General features: G+C 39.4%; 1 protein-coding gene across 8 annotated transcripts in view; it reads right to left on the reverse strand.

Moving 5' to 3' along the window:
- plce1 (phospholipase C, epsilon 1) overlaps positions 1-18621 on the reverse strand; it is an 89463-nt gene that overhangs the window by 30506 nt on the left and 40336 nt on the right. For 7 of the 8 annotated variants that reach the window (XM_056245961.1, XM_056245967.1, XM_056245962.1 and 4 more), the window contains exons 3-6: positions 15191-15437; positions 5482-5798; positions 1714-1859; positions 283-541 (exon numbers count right to left, since the gene is read on the reverse strand). In XM_056245961.1, coding sequence (XP_056101936.1) covers positions 283-541; positions 1714-1859; positions 5482-5798; positions 15191-15437 — 969 coding nt within the window. Of the gene's footprint in view, positions 1-282; positions 542-1713; positions 1860-5481; positions 5799-10591; positions 10770-15190; positions 15438-18621 lie in introns of those variants that run through there. The other variant, XM_056245966.1, reaches the window with a different exon arrangement.

Here is an 18621-nt window from a genome sequence, read left to right on the forward strand (position 1 = left end):
ATGGACAGTACGAGTAGATTTGTGGGCTTAAAAAGCTTTCATGGGTGATTCAATAGTCACCAGAGTGATAAAAAATGTATTTTTTCCCAGCAGAATCATTCTAATGTGTTCAGGAAGCAATTCAGCAGGCATATTCAATGTTTGATGAAAAGGTAATTCCTCCAGCTAGCCAAAATCGTCTCAAGGCTATTATTGTAATTGTAAAAGACAATTAAATTTGACTGTGGTGATACAATTTCCTGTGTTAGTCATAATCACTCTTTGAAAGCACCTAATCCTCACCTCAACAGGATCATCTTGAGAATCAAAAGAGGGACGTAGTCCAATAATGCTGGCTGCGCCGTCCAGAGCCTCACTAAGTTCCTTAAGGAACACACCACAGAAGGGCACCACTTTGCATCCTGGGATGTTGAGGGCACGGTTGACCACTTTCTTGTACTCAGATGATGATTCGTGCTGGGCCATGGCGTCCTTCAGACCACGCATGGTCTCAATATCTGCCTGGTCCATGAACTGCCACATCTTCAGAACTTTGCGAGACCTGGGGAAGAATAAGTGGTGAGCAGTGCAGTAGGGACGTCATTTTGGGAGTCCTGACTGTTAATTGCTCAAGGCCTCTTAATATTTTTGTTTTTAAAATGTTATTTGAAAGTTAATTTAGAGATGCAGTGTGGTGGTTAGTGTAGAGTTGAAAATCAGCATTAGCTACAAACTCTATATGCTGCGCATCAGTTACAGGCTTTGTATTGTGACTATGTTTGACTGTATGGTCCCTGTTGTATAAATAAATAAATAAATAAATACATACATGTTCTGACACCATAGATACTTAAGTGCAACCTGAGATATATTTTGGTTTTCATAAGTCATACAATCTGTATTTTAACCATTGTCCATTTCATTCCACTGTCTCTCCAACAAGTGGGGAAAAAACTGGCTCCACCACAAACTCAGAGGTTCCTACATCTTTATGTAGTGAAAATCCCATTGGAGAACTTTAATTATTCATTGATTTTAGTCGTTATAGTAAGCATAAAACATTTGGCATTCTTAGTAAGTTTGATTCATACATAGACAGTTTGTGTTGTTAATTATATGATGCAGTGAGCAGTTTAGCACTGATGTAGTTTATATTACAGTTTCCTCTGTATTATGTTGATTATTAGGGACAAGAAAATGTATTGTGTCAAATTCGAATGACGTTTTAGCTATTTTTGACAGTATGAGTGGGTTTAATTTGTCTGTAGATCGATCGTTAATCTAGTTCATGATTTAATGCACTGAGCAATGCTGTGGTTTATATAACAACATTCTCCAACAGCAGAATGTATGTTACTGTTAATTCTTTTAAGTCTAATCCCTAGTCAAATTAGAATGATATCTTAGTTTTATATCACTTGTGATAAAATTTTCTAAAGATATGGCCAGACGTGCAGTCTACCAATAGCATTAGAGCGACAGCACTGGGAACGCCCACAAGCGTCTTCACATTACAGAGACTAGTGACATACAGCGACAAAGTCACTGGTGGTGTGAACGGTGCTTGAGATTCATCATTTCGCATGTTACAAATGTGCAGTCAAAAACAAATTAATGTCTCAAGAATGTTCCTCACTTTGTTAAGCATTGCGAAATTCAAACAGAGAGGACAATTTTTTTCTTACAGGGCCATTTCTTTTTTTAACCAAGCACTTTCAAGGCATCATGCCATACCTGAGACCTGCCAAGAACTCCATGACCGCATTGTAGTTGCCCATGTTCCAGGAGCACTTCGCCACATGGACGAGGTATGAGAAGACTTCTCTCTTCTCCTCCATGGACCCAGCAGTCAGAATAAGCCAGGTCACCCATGAGCTCACCTAAACGCACAACACACGCCTTATTATAAGGCCCTGCTGAAGAACAAGTACAACAGTCTTGAGAAAATGCTGATCTCGCTTCACATTATTGCTGTATAATCATCATCACATGTATTTGGAAGAAACACTGCAGATTGTATAACATAAATCTCTAGCTTTAAACTAAATCTAGAGTTCAAACATGATTTAATTTACATTTCGAAGAAAAATGAAGATTTGAGTGGAAATGTAGAGTTGAGCCCACTGGATCCAGTAACACTAACACAGATAACAAGAGTCATTGGGTCTAGACCAGGGGTACAAACTTAGGCAGTTGCCTCACTGCCTTATCAGGCAATGACTTTATAGGCAGTGTTTGCACCAGAGTTTCCGCTAGAAAAAAATGGTGCCGGTCAAAGTGACCGGCAGGGGTTTCATTTTACGGACATTTTGATGATATGCCGGTCAAATATCGCCTCTTAATTAGTCAAGTTGAGGAAAACTGGAGGCAGGCTATGTAACTCAAAAAATGACATAATCAGGGTGTATAGAATGCAACATGTTATTATTAGCCTAACTTTCAAATAGACGGAAAAAAACATGAACGTCCGATTGGCGTCAATCAACACCAATTGTTTTTTACTATGGTTTCACACACATTCACTTTTTGAAACATTGAGGCACGGATGTACCTAATACAAATAAATAAAACATCTCCAGTTAACTAGCAGATCATTAATTAGTTCGCTATTAAATAAGAGATCTAGCGCTAAAATCTGTTTTTAAATCAAGCTGAGTGCTCGTGTCCGCTGCTATCAGTTGCATGGACGACGTGGTGCGCGAGTTGCGCAATCTTCACTTGGACGCGCGTTTCAATCTATCGCCGTTGCGGAGACTCTCTATTCATTCCGGTGAAATCACAAAATAAAATGCACACAAACGTGTCCCTGCTTGATATAGGCTGCAACCACTGATGAACATAGGCTATTCAGTTTTGATGAGAGATAAAAAAAACCTGTAGCCTACGAGTGCGCGGATTAGAACCACTGATCTATATAATGAGATGTTCCTGATTCACCATCGACCGTCACGTCTGGCCTCTGAAAAAAAGCTTTTAAGGCTAGCCTGCCTGGGCCTGGCCATATTTGAAACGTCTCACTCAATCGTTCGTTGTTTAGGTCTATATTACAGCCGTTTTAGGCGTGCGCTTTATTTGAAATGCAGCATGCAATGTTGTTTAATAACTTTCAAACGGTAGAGCCTGTTCCTTTATAACATAGCCAAAGGTCGGTGTATTTTTGCTTTAAACATTTTAGGCTTATTCTCAAATTCATATTGTGTTAAGGGGGCGGCATTATTACGCAATTTTAATCGGACAATTTGACCGGAGAGATTTAATTTTGTCGGACATTTCATTTTTTTTCCCGGCCAATGTCCGGTAATTACCGGACAACGGAAACCCTGGTTTGCACACGAAGGTACCTCACGAAACTGGTTTCAGACAGACTTCTGAGGCAGCACACCAGCAAAATAGAGCGAGCTTTGGTGATAAATAAGTGAATGTTTTATTACTACAATAGTCATTACAATAGTAATTTTTTCACATCAGGAGTTGAAAACGTTGGCCAAAAATGTACATTTACACAAACTGACCAACAATTACAACTTTCAGATACCATCTTCTTTATTTTTTAGCTCAACTGTCACAGAATGGAAAGCAGAGGATTTGGGGATATCAAAGGCAGAGAAGTATACATCTATGCTGCCTTGAAAAATAGATTAGATGAAGGACCTGAGTTTTGCACCCCTGGTCTCTAGACTTTTTACACACACCCTCATAGTTAAAGAAATAGTTAATCTAAAAATTCCGTCATTATGTATTTACTAACACACATTTTGTTCCAAATCCTGCAGTGCCCTGTACCGAAATGTATTTCTGAATTTTTGAAGAATATCCTTCCCACCCTTTTTTATATAATGAAGTATTCTGAATTCATACAATAGCTAAAAAAAATCTCCAATGTTACTTTCTCATTTGTCAGCTTAATATGCAGAGAATGAAGTCATTTGTGGGTTGTTTCCCTTGAAAAGAGTAACACTATGCGATGTTATCAAAACATTGCTCTGTTTGAACATCCCGACCAATTGCATCCTAGAAATTGCATAGCAACATGCTAAAGACTACTCAGAACACCTTAGCAACTGCACTTGCGGTGGCGAGTCTTGTATGGTCAATCACCACTTACATTTTCTTTAAACACAAAGTCACAGAAAACGACCATCTGTAGTCCTGAGCGTTCATAACAGCAATCTCGTTTGAGAACAAATATTTATGTGATGGCCTGGTGTAGCTAAAAACACCTCACAGAACGTCAGTCAGTTACATAAACAGTTGTTCTGGGGTCCGGATGGTCAGGAACGTTTTATACGAGGGGACTGGTACACTGGAGCTCATGTCATTTTGCCAGCTTTCCACCGGACAAACTGCTGCTCTTGAGTTACTGTGCAGGCCAACCAGCCAGCGGCGAACGGACAGCGGATTTGACACATTAAAAACTTATGTAAGTGTTGCCAGAGACACTGCACCCTGGAAGGGGCTTCAAAGGTGGCCGTCGATAAAGTGTTGTGTAAGACCACAAACAACTGACCACAACAAAGACAACAAATCCTAGACTGTGTATGGACACCCAGTGGCAAGACTTCGGGGATGTATTATGAGAGTTACAGCACAACCAAAAGAACACATCACACTGCTGGGGCATGAATTAGTCCACAGGAGGCATTAAGGTAAAAGAGCGACCCAAATCAAAGGAGGAATCTTTGACTTGTTCACAAAGGATACTAAGATTAATGCTTGGTGGGATGAAGCATAGTCCTGTTATGTGATCCATTCACTTAACGCTGTGATAGTATTACATCACATCGAAGCCTGTGATCTGGTGAACTCCCTTTTACCAGGAAAGTTTCTTCTGATCAACTAAAACTTTCAAAGAACTGCACTCAACGATAAAAGGTGATTCCTTAGAGCATTATGCTTTTTGACAAGATATAAGACTGGCTTCAAAGACTGTCACAATGTGAAGTCAGTGTGAAGGTCACTTTACTGAGTTGTGAGTCTTATATAACAAGCATTGATGTCATGGCTGTAAGCATCTGCAAACCTTTATTTCACATGTTATTCTCAGTCATAACCTGTCTAGATTCCTGCTCTTACATGAAACATAACCAACTTTGAAGCTTCAACATTTGACATTTTTTTTAATGTTTTAAGTCTAAGAGTTCAGCCAAAATGGCAAAAAATGCATTTAACATCCATTTTGTTTTTCAAAATCAAAACCAGCTGATCTAAAGACAAGCATGTACCTTAAAGATGACATCATTTTCTTCCAACTCTATTCAAAAGGAGAAACACAATTTTCCTCTGGCACTCTTAGTATCAAATATTTAAGACAACTGCAATAAACTCACATCTGTTTTGATAAGTAGCTGCACGTTGTGAATGTGAAAAGATCCAAGTAAAACAGGCAATAGAACAAACACTTGTGATGTCCTACTCAATATTTCTTTAAAAGCCAAAGCTACTTTTCTGCCCTTCCATTTCCACTTCCTTTGGTATGAATCTGCACCATTAATGAATGCTCACCTCATTGAATCTTGTGACGAGATCTTCTACTGTGTTGTGATGGTCGTTCTGAGTGGGCATGATGGGGGCGGACAAGGAGGCTTTTAGGTGCGGGTGGCGTTTGTGGCACTCTGGGCTGCCCAGGTCTCGGGTGAGAAAGCTGAGGTAGTCAAGGGGAAAGACGCGTCGGTACAGCTGCTGCTCCTGTTCTGTCAGGATGGTGGCGATCTCCTCTGGGAACTGGATGAGGTGCCGCAGATCGGCTAGTTCCTTACTGATGCCTGTCACGGAAGACGGGAGCATGCTGGAGTTGGCCATGGAGCTGCACAGCTGCCGTTCTGAGAGAGACAAAGACAGCAGAGTTTACTGAATAATATCTTTATGGACGGGTAACCATCAATTTCTTTCTCCAACTGTAAAATCACTCTCCGACCACACTGTACCACTACTTTCATTTTTCTTAACATGAGAGAGGTTGCAAGCTCTAACATTGGTGATTGACAGCAAAGAATAACAAGAAGTGCATCAACGATGTAACAGACAACTAGTTGTTTCCAGAGATTATGGTTACAAAGTACATATGAACCAGTCTTGCACTCAAAACTCACTTTGGTTACAGATAGAGATGCACCGGATGACCGGCAAGACAGTTTTTAGTTTTATTTTGGCCGATATCTATTCTGCCACTAGCACATAAATTGCTATTGCACATAATTTCCCAAAATGTAATTTGTGTGGAAATATTACGAAGTCTGTAAACAGGACGGGACATGCTGAAGACAGACACAAAGAAGTGACAGATGCACCACGCAGAGCAAATACTCTACCAGCCACAGCAAGCTCAAATATTAGAAGAAAAACATACGTACTGAATTGGGGGTGGGGGTTTATATTAATGTACAGTATCTCTGAAAGGAACTGAAAAGTATCAAGGCATTTTCTTTTCCTCTTACCTCCATTCCGTATAAAGTAGTGTTTATAAGCGCAGCGCAAACAGCTGCTGTTCCACCTACTGTCACAATTTGCATTTTCATTAAGTCCGTCTGCTGTTTTTGTTTTGTGGTGACTTATGTTAGTCTGACTTCGTCATACTCATATTCTAGTCAGAATGTGAGTCTGATACTGCTCCATAGGGCTTTGATTATGAGGCGTGTCTTAACCGAACCAGGAAAAAATAAAAACTCTGCACTCAATTGGATAGACCTACAACCAATCAGAGCAACGCAGTAAGTCAGCTACATAGTTGCATAGCATAGTTGTCAACAGAACTCAACTGCACGCACGCTGGAAGTAGTAAAATAATGAGTGTTGCTTCTTTTACTTGGTCCTCCATGAGTGCGAGTGTGCGACCAAAAGAAGAAACCACAACGACCACAGGGTTTTCATTGCGTCCCATCTTCTTAGCGACCATCGGAGCCTGCTGATAAATTAAACTTTAGCCGAGTCCCGTAGGAAGGACGGCAAACACATCTTTCCGATCGACAAATGCCTTGATTGCAGTTCTCTGTTCGTCTTTTAAAATGAATGCGCTGTCGATTTCTTTTACAACAGACGCGATAGCGGAATGTATACATCTCAGTTCTCCAGCTGCAGTCATCGCTGAGGGAAACCAGTTCAACCCAAGCGCTCTTTGATAACGTGATGATTACGTAACTGCAGATCATCTGTCCATCATCGTATAAAGCCCGCCCTGGCAATTTGATTGGCCCGACGATTTCTGAACCGATCATAATTACTCCTCAATAGATCGAGTCCAGACCGAACTTCCCGACCAAAAAACGTTGTGGGCGGGGTTCGGGCTGGCATCCAGGCTAGACTTATGTAGCATAATTTCTCAAATCTAAAGTCAGACCATTCTGTTTTTTCTTTAAATCTTATTATACAATTATACAATCTAATTAAAATAAAAAACAACTGCTCATGCTACTTGTGTGAAGCATCTTTGTTTGGATCATGATTAAAATGCAGTGGTTGCCTCTAATATCAAATGGCTACAGATATTTTTTGTTTAAGGCTAGTTTGCCTGTTATAGAGCAAAAAAAAAAAAAAGAAGTTTGAAAAAAAAAAAAAAAAAAGAAGGTAACCGCTATCGGAGTCAGCCAATTTGCTTTAAAAAAAAAAAAACCTGAATGAAAAAAATCATGATCGGTGCATCACTAGTAACAGATTGCATAGCCACTCTCTTTCATAACCAAACTGTGTATGAACAGAATGGTACTGGGGACAGAATGAACAATCAGATTCTTCTGCTGTGTACACATGGCCATTCAACTGGGATTCGCCTAATGGGATTGTTTTAGTTTGCCATTTTAAAGACACAAAGTTGCATTTGTAGAGAATGGTCAGCAGGGTTTGGAACAGAGCCATTACATGGGACATTTATTACATCATATGCCCTTAAAATGGTATTTATAAATTCAATCAACCATTTTCATGTCAACATACAAATTAATTTACTTTATTGCTGCACAACAGGGTTGGTGGTACAGCGCAGTGCAAAGGAGGAAGATAAACACAGACATAGATAAACCAATCATAATACAATAAAGCTCAGTATTTACACAGTAATAAAAGAGAAGCGGAGAGTACCCGCAAAAGACAAAATAAATAACTTTGATAATGTATACTGTGTGACACTGGTCTCATCAGTGCCGTCTAGTAAAAGTGGAAGACGCCATATATGCCAGAGTTGTAAATACCCAAAATAACCCATATATTGTGACACTGATGGACCATTTCTTAACATCAGCGGGCGCGGTCATCCTTCATTAAGCCTCAGTATATTTACATATCTCCACTGTTTCCTCCACTCTCGCCTGAGATTGTGATCAGAAAACGGTTATGCTGGTATGGTGCTCAAGGGCAGGTCAAGCAAAAATAATATAAATACTGTGAATCATGCTTGTCTGGATAGCATCAGCTGTCAAAAGCAGTGTTTGCAGACTCCTTCGGCTCGACGCGCCACCATGGCGACCGTCAGAACAGGAGGGGCAGAGTGAGAGTGCCGTTTGATTTGTGTATCCAGTCTAAAGCCTTCTGATAGAACATGAGGGTGTGTTTCTAGTACGCACTAAAACTCAAAAGTTTGGAACGATCTACATTTTGGTATTAGCATGTTGCTAAGCTAATGGCCCAATACTTTAATAAACAGAAAAAAACAGAACTAGAACACAAATAATAGGTCAAATAGATTACACTTATCAATACGCAATATAAGTATCAAGGCAGTGTGCTGTCTAGGTAAGCAGCTCAAACTAGCATAAAAATGCAGGAAAATCCTTTGCAGTTCAGCTCAGAAATGCAATTGCGAAGGGAATCAAACTACTTGAAAAAATAAGTGATTGACAAGCTTTAATAAACCTGAGCTGTGTAGTAACATTCTTCATGTCACATAAAGAAGGGCCAATGGCCAATAGATAGTATGAGTTCTTCTGAGGTGAGTTTCAGGTACATCACAGCATCATGCTGTTCTCACATCCATTCGCATTTCATTAGCCATCACATGCATCTGCCTTGTGTCCTTTTCTCCTCGCACATGGCATCTTTTGAAGCAAAATGGGAGGACATTAATACACCACATTAAGCTGTGAATGAGCTCCCCTGATCTTTATGCATGGGCCACTCATGGTGCAGGTCTCAAAGGAGACCGGAAGCATCGCTCGTTTTGTGATCCTGCTATTGGGACACGCAGAGCATGTGAGGTGCTCTTCCAGCTAAAATCATCCCTGTTGATCATGTGTGTATATGCTAGAGCTGCACAAAAATATTGTGATTGCATTTACAGCAATAAACAAATAGTGAAGTGTTGATTAAAGCATTGCATTTATGTGCAATCACATTTTTGTTGTAATTATCCAGGCCTATAGTTCATGTTTATGTTTCTAGGCATATGCAAACACACTCTGTAATATGCAATAAACAGAAAAAGCAGGTATCTAAGAATTTATTTAGACGTGATGCTGATACAACACATTAATCAGTCTAAGATCAGTCAAGAGCTTTATGAGAAAGGGCCCTTTGTCTTGGACAGAAACAGTCTGGGTTATGCATGTTTGATTTATGACCAGTGAGTTTGACTTGCAATAACATCCCTAGCATCCCATCTCCTTAGGAGAATAAATCATTAATAGACAGTGCTTCTGCAAAATAACTAACCTGTAACTGCCTATAGGTGGACAGAAGTCCTATATAAACCATACAAACATTATTACATTTGCTGTCTTGAACATCTAGGAAAGACCAAGGGCAACTGTAACAAACTAAATATCTTCAATCCGAAAACAGTTAGCTTAAATGCTTAGTACAGTACAGTTCTCTCCCTGCCTTAAAAAAAGGATTGATTCACTTGAATCAAATGCATTAAGATGATTTGGTCTATTATTAATGCTACAGTTGCATTGTTGAGATACATATATACACACACTGTAAAGTGCTTCCTATACCAAATGTTAACAGGTAGATATACATTATTCATTGAGTTATGAAAGTAAATGCGCCTATACAACCTCCAGAATTGTGATTGAATGAGTGAGAATTCAGAATAACCTTGAACAGTAAAGTACCTTCCATTTTTGTGTAACAAATGAGAGAAAGCCTCCAGAACATTATGACGAAGAAAAATAGAAATGTCTTTCAAAACCACCTGTGGAAATACCATCCAACTATGCACTCATTTTAATTAATCTATCCCTGAGTTTAGAATTAAGCTTGGTTTGGTATTTTAAATAAGGTTCAAGGCAGTAAACAAAAGGACCTTTTACTAGTAATCATGTTTTCATGATTAGCAAAAGGAGAGGGCTGAACAGCAAAAAACAGCAAAAAAATAAAGATTTTGATTACTGTTGATTACTGTATACCTGACATCAAATATTACTAAAAAATTAATGTCACAACAGTGTTTCTAGGGATGTTTTTGGTGAGTCGTCTTGTCTCATTGACCAAAAACCCCTGGTCTGCTAAGGCAAAGTACATGGTTAATTCTCTACGGACCGAAAACAAACCACAACACATTAGTTATTGATACCCGGCACTAGCCACCAGAACAGCACCATTGATACGATATTGAAAATAACTCCACAAGTGACAGCACTGCCTGTTGTTGTGTGTATGGAAGAGCTGAAGAGTCACTTACTGAGTAGCATGTAGTCCATCCTCTGTGAGTGGGAGTGTTTCATGGTTGTGGTCGTAGCGGCAGGCGGCTCACTGACTCCCTGCTTCACGCCACAGCGGCGAGAAGTGCTTAGCCACATTTCAACTCAGCCTGACTGCAGCTGCCAACCCTCTACTACCACAAATCTGACTCGCTGCATATCTCGCTTGTTCACACACACACACACTGTTTGGCCACTCTTACTCCCCTCCCTCTCTCTCTTTTGCTCTCTCTCTCACATACACTCACACTCATGCACTTACTCTCTCCATTGGCTGCTCCTTCCAGGCAGGTCATGTTACTCATAGATGAAAGCAACACATAGTGTTAAGCGGAGGGCAGAGAAATTGAGCACCCAAACATGCTCTGATCACCAGTACAGAGCTCGGCGGTTGACTTGGGTAAGAGTCCAGTGAAAATTTGATAGGCAAACAATGACTTTATTAGCATTCGAGTAAATTTGGGTATGGGACTTTAGGGATGTGCTTTGTTTCCAACATTAACCTTCCCAGCACATACTGAAAGAGACCAAGAACAAGAGAGATCGAAGAACAAGAACTCGTATGGTTTTATGGTCCATATGCAAGCTCTATTAAGCACAGACAAAAGCTTTCCGGTAGATCCAGGGATCGCATTTATAACAACTGGAATCAATTTGATCCCTTAAGACGTATAAGTCATAGTTTAGTCCATACTTTCTCTGTAGGAAAGACCTCTTACACAACTTCTATAACTTTTGTGAGTTAATCTGGCCTCTCATGTCTTTCCAAACCTGCATTTTGAAGAATGCTCATGTATTGCTTTCCTTTACAATGAAAGCAAACAGTGAACTAGGGAAGTCAAGCTCCAATATGGACAAGAGAGTATAATTAAAGTGCCATAAAATGTGCCCAGAAAAATCATGCACTATATTCCAAGTCTTCTGAAGCATACAAAAGATTTTTGACAGTCTTATTCACTCTCCCCCGCCACTGACTACGACTATGGCATTATGACTCCAAATGTTGTTGGTTCTCGTGTGCCGAAACCAAAGTTTGAAGTGTGATTGAGAGCGATTTGTCTTTTCATCAAAAATATTGGTTCATCAAACAAAAATGTTAGGGTTTCAGTAGACTTGATATTAAGAGCACATGTCCAGAATGGACAACTTTTCTGGTGGTTTTTGGAGTTTGAAAGCCCCTTTTTAACCATCTAATTTCATTAAGCAGCATGAACACTCTGTAAAATACCTCATAATATTCTCAGTTCTACCGAAAAGAAAAGCCATAGAGGTTTGAAACTACATAAGAGTGAGAAAATGGCAATTTTCATTTCTTTTCAGTGCTATTTAAACACATCCTGACTGTCTAATGCAACCTAGGCTGTGTGCAATGCCTCACCTCGGGTGGTAAAGGTCTCAGGGTTTGCATTTTTCCTGAGAGCACAGAGCCGCCTCTCATTCACTGTGTTCTCCTGACCTGACCCGGCCGGCACTATTCCTGTCCACCTCCATTTATCACCACTGAAATTCTGATTGTGTGCTTCCGTATTGTTTATGTGTATCCCAATTCTACCACACCACTCTTTATTTTATAATTCACCAAAAATGATTGTCCCTCTATAATAAAAACCTGCAGATACAATTGGAAATTGCTCCCAAACAAAAGACGTTCTGGAGTGAATCTGACCCCCTGTGGATGAAGTTAATAAAAACCTTTGCTGCTGCATAAATGAGAGACTAATCATAGAGATGGATCCTTTGCAATGACACTAAAGCCTTAGACTTTAAATAGAACCAAATCCAATGGCTCCTGGATCACATGACACAAAAACTACAGCCACTTGAAACCTGCTGGAAGAGCCATTTTTATGGATAAGGGCAATAACCACCACAGACATTTTCAGATTAGTATTCAATCAGTATAAATGGTTCCTAAAATTATTATTTACCTTCAGTCTCCCAAAATCTTGAACATTTGTTAGATCCTGGTGTAGAGATATTCAGATCCCTTGGGATCAAACCTTCCAATGTAAATTTAAGGGGTTTATGTTTATGTAATTTTATCGTCCATTTTACAGCTAAAATTGTCTGTAAATTTGATCGCTGTAAGTAACAACAAATCATCTTCAACAAGCTCAGGCCTCAATGACTTTTTTTTTTTTTTGCTGCCTAGTCATGTCAGTAGTGATTTTATCTTTAGAAATGCATTTTATATGTGCTAGAAATATGTTTTTATGTACAAAAATGATCAAACGCTTGGGGTCCGTAAGATTCAGCTTTTTGCATTAGAATGGCAAAAAAAATAAATTTTAAAAAGGAAAAATGGCCTATAAAACAGATTTCAGGTGCACAACGTTGCCATCTCCTATGCCATCTGCATGGGGAAAAAATTAACCACGTGCACCATGGCCTCATAAGTTCATTCCCCCAAAACAAAAACATTTCACTGCCCAACCCAACAAAATGGTCTACAAATACAGATTGTAACCAACTTTGCTGCCCAAAATAACTAATAAAGCTCAGCACACAATGACATTTTTGGTGTCACTTAATTTGCAGAACATCTTTACCTCTCACTATGTTTTAAAAGCCCAAAAATGGTGAGAATGTCCATTGAGAGGGGCCAGATTGCATTTTGGCCCAGATGCCTGAACTTCCCATAGCTTGCGAGAAAAAAATAATGCTTGTGTATTTAATTATAAGTCCATGAATACCAGGGTCACTGACTCATGGTCCCACACAGACGTCATGTCAACTGGAATTAGTTCAGAGCGCCAGTGCGTTCAAATCATCAAGGATCGTTTTACACAGACATGTCTCATAAAGGGCTTGAAGGTTACACTGCACATGGATGAGCGCCAGGTGATAAGCTAATGCGGCCAAAATCGAATTAAAGGGAGAGCACTGTCTGACTTTTTGCAAATCAGAGCAGGCGTTTGAAGTGTGCTGTTTGAATTGGTTGGCGAGCCAGAGTGAAAGAGGCGAGGGTTGAGGAAGTCAGAGACAGACGCCCTTCTCCCCCGCATCGGTCACGTTACACAGTCCTCGATGGAGGAGAGATGATTTTCATTAGTTCATAACCTACTTCTCCGGCGCCTGTAAGAGGCCTCCTCATAAATCATCTTTTAGCAAGCAGAACTGCTGTGTTCTCTTCAGAATAAAACACTAACACTCTGAAACCACACAACAGTAAAGCAAATTCATTATTATGCTCAAAAGAAGATTATATGAATTATCTTAACAAAAGAAAATCAATTATTCTTATGCAGAAAATATTATCTCACTATTATTATATTGTCAATTACTCCATAATTGTGGTGGTAGTGACAAAGTTTCAGACTAAGACTAGGTTCTACAATCAATGCTGAAAATCTTTCCAGAACGATTATAAATACAAATGCACAAAGGCATTACTTTGAATGCTGAACATTTCTTTAAAAATATGAAGTAGCTTGTGAATGATAAGAAAATCATTGTGAGCTGATGAAAAATCACGGCTTCTTCTAGTGTCACAAGTCAACACTGGTGGGCTCGATCTTGGAAAAAGTAAGTGATCTCTAGGGAGTGATATCCCAAACAAACCAAATCTTGGATAATTCTGTCCAGAGGAACCACAAAGACAATGAAGATACAGAGAAAATTACAGCCTTTGAGCTATAGAAAAAAAAAAAAGAAAAAAGAAAAAAAAGAAAAAAAAAACATACACATGTGAGTAAAAAGACCCTCAAAGTTGTTTCTATTTTATCTGCTCAACCTGTATAAAAAGTATTGTTTTGTTTTACCTGTGGTTGTGTAGCATGCAAACATTAGTGTCAGCCTCAGACAGATGCAAGCTGCTAGAATTGACAGGTCAGTGCTGTACTCAAGAGTTTAGATGAGGTTCCAGATAGCATGCAAATACAGTATGCATGGCCAACTGTATATTCCGTGTACCCACAGTATATCCATAAAACATTATGTACATTATACATTGGGATGGACACAAATTCCGTGTCTAGAGACATTTCATGCTAATTTATGTGGTAGAGTCAATACAATTTTTGCCATTGGCTGCCACTTTGTTGCATGTGAATTTATTATTGTGGCTTTTTAAGATTTAAATTAGCATACATTAAAATAATTTACATTAATCCTGCTACAATATTTATAACTGTAGCAAAGAGCCATCAAAGATGGAAATAAATCATTTCATTTTGTTTATATCATTATGACCAGGCTGAACATCAATTTAAAAATCACAACATTAACATCCTGAATAACTTTAAAAGGACAAGTTGACGATTTTTTTCGGAAGTATACAGTATGTAAATGAACAACGTGTACGCCTTTTCCATGTTACCTGCACCCAGATATTCCAGTTTATGTGTCAGAAAAAGTCAGGTGAATGATGTAAGCTGTAATTTTGCACCATCCACAAGACTTTTGACAGCTTTAGGACTTTTGTTAAAACTACAGATCAAAGTTTGTCATTTTTATAATCCCACCCGTGGACAGTTGGTTTGACATGGGGGCAGCACCTCAAATTAAAAATGATTCCCGCTTTAATTGTAAAAACATCAGCATGAAAACTTAATAAAACAGAAATCGGTGGGTTTCTTTACCTTTAAGCATTGGTCGACCTGTGGAGCCAACAGTGAAGCTGGGCAGAGAACTTCGGGCCCCGAGGGCAGCTGTCGCCTCCAGCAGGGCCCCGCTCAGATAAGCTGCAATGCAGGTTCTACGAGGACAAGCCCGAAATTTAATCTGCAACAGGGAGCCCAGCGGCCATGACACTGCTTGGGCAAGCAGCTTCCTGGATGGGTGGAGGAGATAGACCTCAGGAGTCAGCGTAGGAACAACATGGCCAATCTGCAGAAAAGAGAAGCAATGAGAATCCATGTTAATGTTTGTTTTTGTATAGTTAGGCAAAGAGACATGTTGTCTGAGGTTGGTTCTTACATACTGGTTCTCAACCTTTTGGACTCCAAGCCCCTCTTTGTCTAAGACAATATCCAAAGTCCATATTATCCGAGCTGATACCTCTGGTACTTCAGTTGTAATAAACCATCTCAAAAATATGATGTCAAGTTGGTTGTACATCTTAATATTTAGGGTTTTATTTAAAAGAAATAAAAGAAAAAATCTTTATTTTAAGAGTTTTCTTCTTTTCTTTTTTTTTAGCATTTTACAGAAGAATATATGAATATAGCTAAATTTGAATAATTTTAATATGCATTAGGGTCCATGGAAGTTTGCTGAGGCTTCCCAGTTGGCCCCGGCCCCCTGGTTGAGAGTCAAATAAGCTCAATGTGTCAACTAGTGGCAGAACTAATCAACAGACTGACTAGTTGATGCAGCCTCTGAGAGAAATGGGAGGTTTCCATCTAACCTCATTAATAATCTCTGACTTTGTGTGCTCCTGAGATTGAATTGCTGTAAGCGTGAATAACCCAACAAGGAACCAAAAGCAGGTTCCTTAATTAAGATGATAACAGGACGTTTTTAAAAAAGAAATCTCAAAATCTCTTCTGAACTAGTAACTGCTGAATGGTCCGCCCTATAAAAGCAAAAATGGGGAGTAACAATCCCATGTCTTTCACTCAATCAGGATAATTTTGATGGGGAGCAATTTGGTAATTTTACTTCTATCTTTGACGTAGCACACATCTCCTCGCTCTGCAGTGAGCAGCCATTATTTCACAATTACTGACCCCAGAAAGCACTTCTGCCTGCTGATTCCAGGAAAGTCATTACAGCTGTTGTCTGTGCCCTTCCTCTGAAACGATTGACCCAGCTTCTTTGCCACCTCTCTCCCCAAACGGCACTGGCTCTGACGAGGATTAAACCACTCTCATTGGATAAATGGATTCAGCGGCAGTGCTGCATGATATAGACAACTACCAGGTGATCTGAGACAAAGCGAAGCAGCCGTACCGCAAGGAACATCACAGGACCTTGAGGTGATTTCACTTAAAGTGTGTTTATAATCACACGAAGATCCATTTTTTGGTAAAATAAGCTCCTACAGTGCTCTGGCAACATTTTCACTATATAAAATTTGATTTAATGTAAAAAAACAAACCTTAATCAGCAGATGTATATTTCAAGGGTGAGGTGGGTAACGTTTCTAATTGGACACACAGAGTGTTTCGCTCTCCACCGAGGATAAAGGAGCTTATTGCCACAGCAACCAACCAGGATGAAAGATTCTTGATAGTGCTTAACAAGTCAATTGCCCTGTTTCTCATTTTTCTCACTTCAAACAAAGACATGACAACAACAACAAGAAAAAAACCCAAATCAAGAAGGGGACTTGCATAATGAAAACCTCCTTTGAAACCGTCAGGAACGGTGATGATGGGGTTTTAACCAAGAAAAGAAAGCCTGGTTTATTATACTCACGAAAATAACATGTCATCATGGTAAGCTTGAAAGGCAAACACATTTTTGAGTCCCTGCCGACCAATTACGACACTTGATCTCTAAAGATTTCATGTCACATTGGGATCAGTCATTACATGAGTTAACCTTATTTAGAGCACGGATAACCAATGGCATATTCACAGTAGATTATCATAAATTATAACTTGGCGTTGTTTGGTTGCAATGTTGAATCTGACTGGTTCAAAGACAGTCTATTCATTTCTGTAACTGTATGTCTATGTTCTTTGTTGACTTCATCAGTTGTACATTCCTTAAACACACATTCTTGTTCTGCATTAATTTCCAATACTTCAAAGACCTGACATCTATCCTTTATCGCAATTTGCATAACAAGCTGTAATATAGCCTACCTAAATTGTGAATGAAATAACACTGTCCACTAAGGCTGTTATCCGTCACTGACTGATGTAGAAAACTGTGCAAACATGCAGAACTTCAAGTACTGCACCTGTAAAATGGGCCCCATTGTTTCTGAATGTTAAACTACAGCACTAAGCAAACTGTCTCCTTGGCTTATCTGAAAAATTATTTTGCAGAATTGCCAGTCCTCAGATCCCCTCCCTGAGCCGTAGAGCCGTGGTCCTTTATAATAACTCTTTAATGGGATGGGTTTCCTGCACTGCTCATGATAAAAGCAAAGTCTGCATTTGTCAGATCTTAAACTGGACCACAGGGACTAAAATCTGCACGTTCACCAGCCGCCTGAAGTCTGACACTCATTCTTTTTGGTTTGAAAATCAACAGCACAAATGATATTCAAATTTTCGGAGTAAAATATGTTTGATTGTTGCAGCCATATTCTTAAAAGTATAAGGTTTTTTTTTTTTCTTCAGCAATACCATAGAGCAACAACCCAACTAACTTTTTGGTTCCCCAAAGAACCTTTCAGTGAACAGTACTTAAAACTATAAAGAACCTTTTGTGGAATGGAAAGGGTCCATCCTTCTTTTTAAGAGTGCAGGTTGTTGCTATAGGTCTTTTTTACAATAAAAAACACTATATTTTTTAGGTAATCTGGATGGTTAATAGAGCATTTCTAAATTGTTGCTAGCCGGTCCTTGTCAAAACCGTCAGCTTAGGAAAGTAATAACTTGGCATGCTTCAGTAATGGCAAGTGCCACAGTACTGCAGAACATGTCTGGCTCTAAAAATCCTTTCAAAGCATGGCATGTTTCCCTCCTTTCACTGAAATAAATACTAAAGCGTTGACTCTCTCACTGGCATATCCCCAGCTGACCACAGCACTAGCAGGTGTGTGAGTCACCTCTAACTGCCCTGTGAAGGTTGAAGTGGTGACAGTCTCTGGGCAGAACTTAGCTTTCGGTTTTCAGAACATTCATAACATGTAATATAACACCGGTTATAAACAAACTATTGATGTGACAAATTGTATGAATTTGATGAATTTTTAATACAAAGATGTTGTATTTTTATCATGTTAACACAGGTCAACCGGGAACACTTCCTATAACACCCAATGTACTTGTTACATCGTAAGTAGAATGGCATCTATGCTAATATTAGTCTGTCTGATCCTTATCCCGACGAGGTTACAGTAGTCAGCCGGATCTGGTCCATATCCAGATCAGATGGTGGACCTGCACCTAGA

Source organism: Rhinichthys klamathensis, unplaced genomic scaffold, assembly GCF_029890125.1.
Source record: "Rhinichthys klamathensis goyatoka isolate OS25496 unplaced genomic scaffold, OSU_Roscu_1.1 h1tg000035l_1, whole genome shotgun sequence".
In the NCBI taxonomy this organism is placed as follows: Eukaryota; Metazoa; Chordata; class Actinopteri; order Cypriniformes; family Leuciscidae; genus Rhinichthys; species Rhinichthys klamathensis.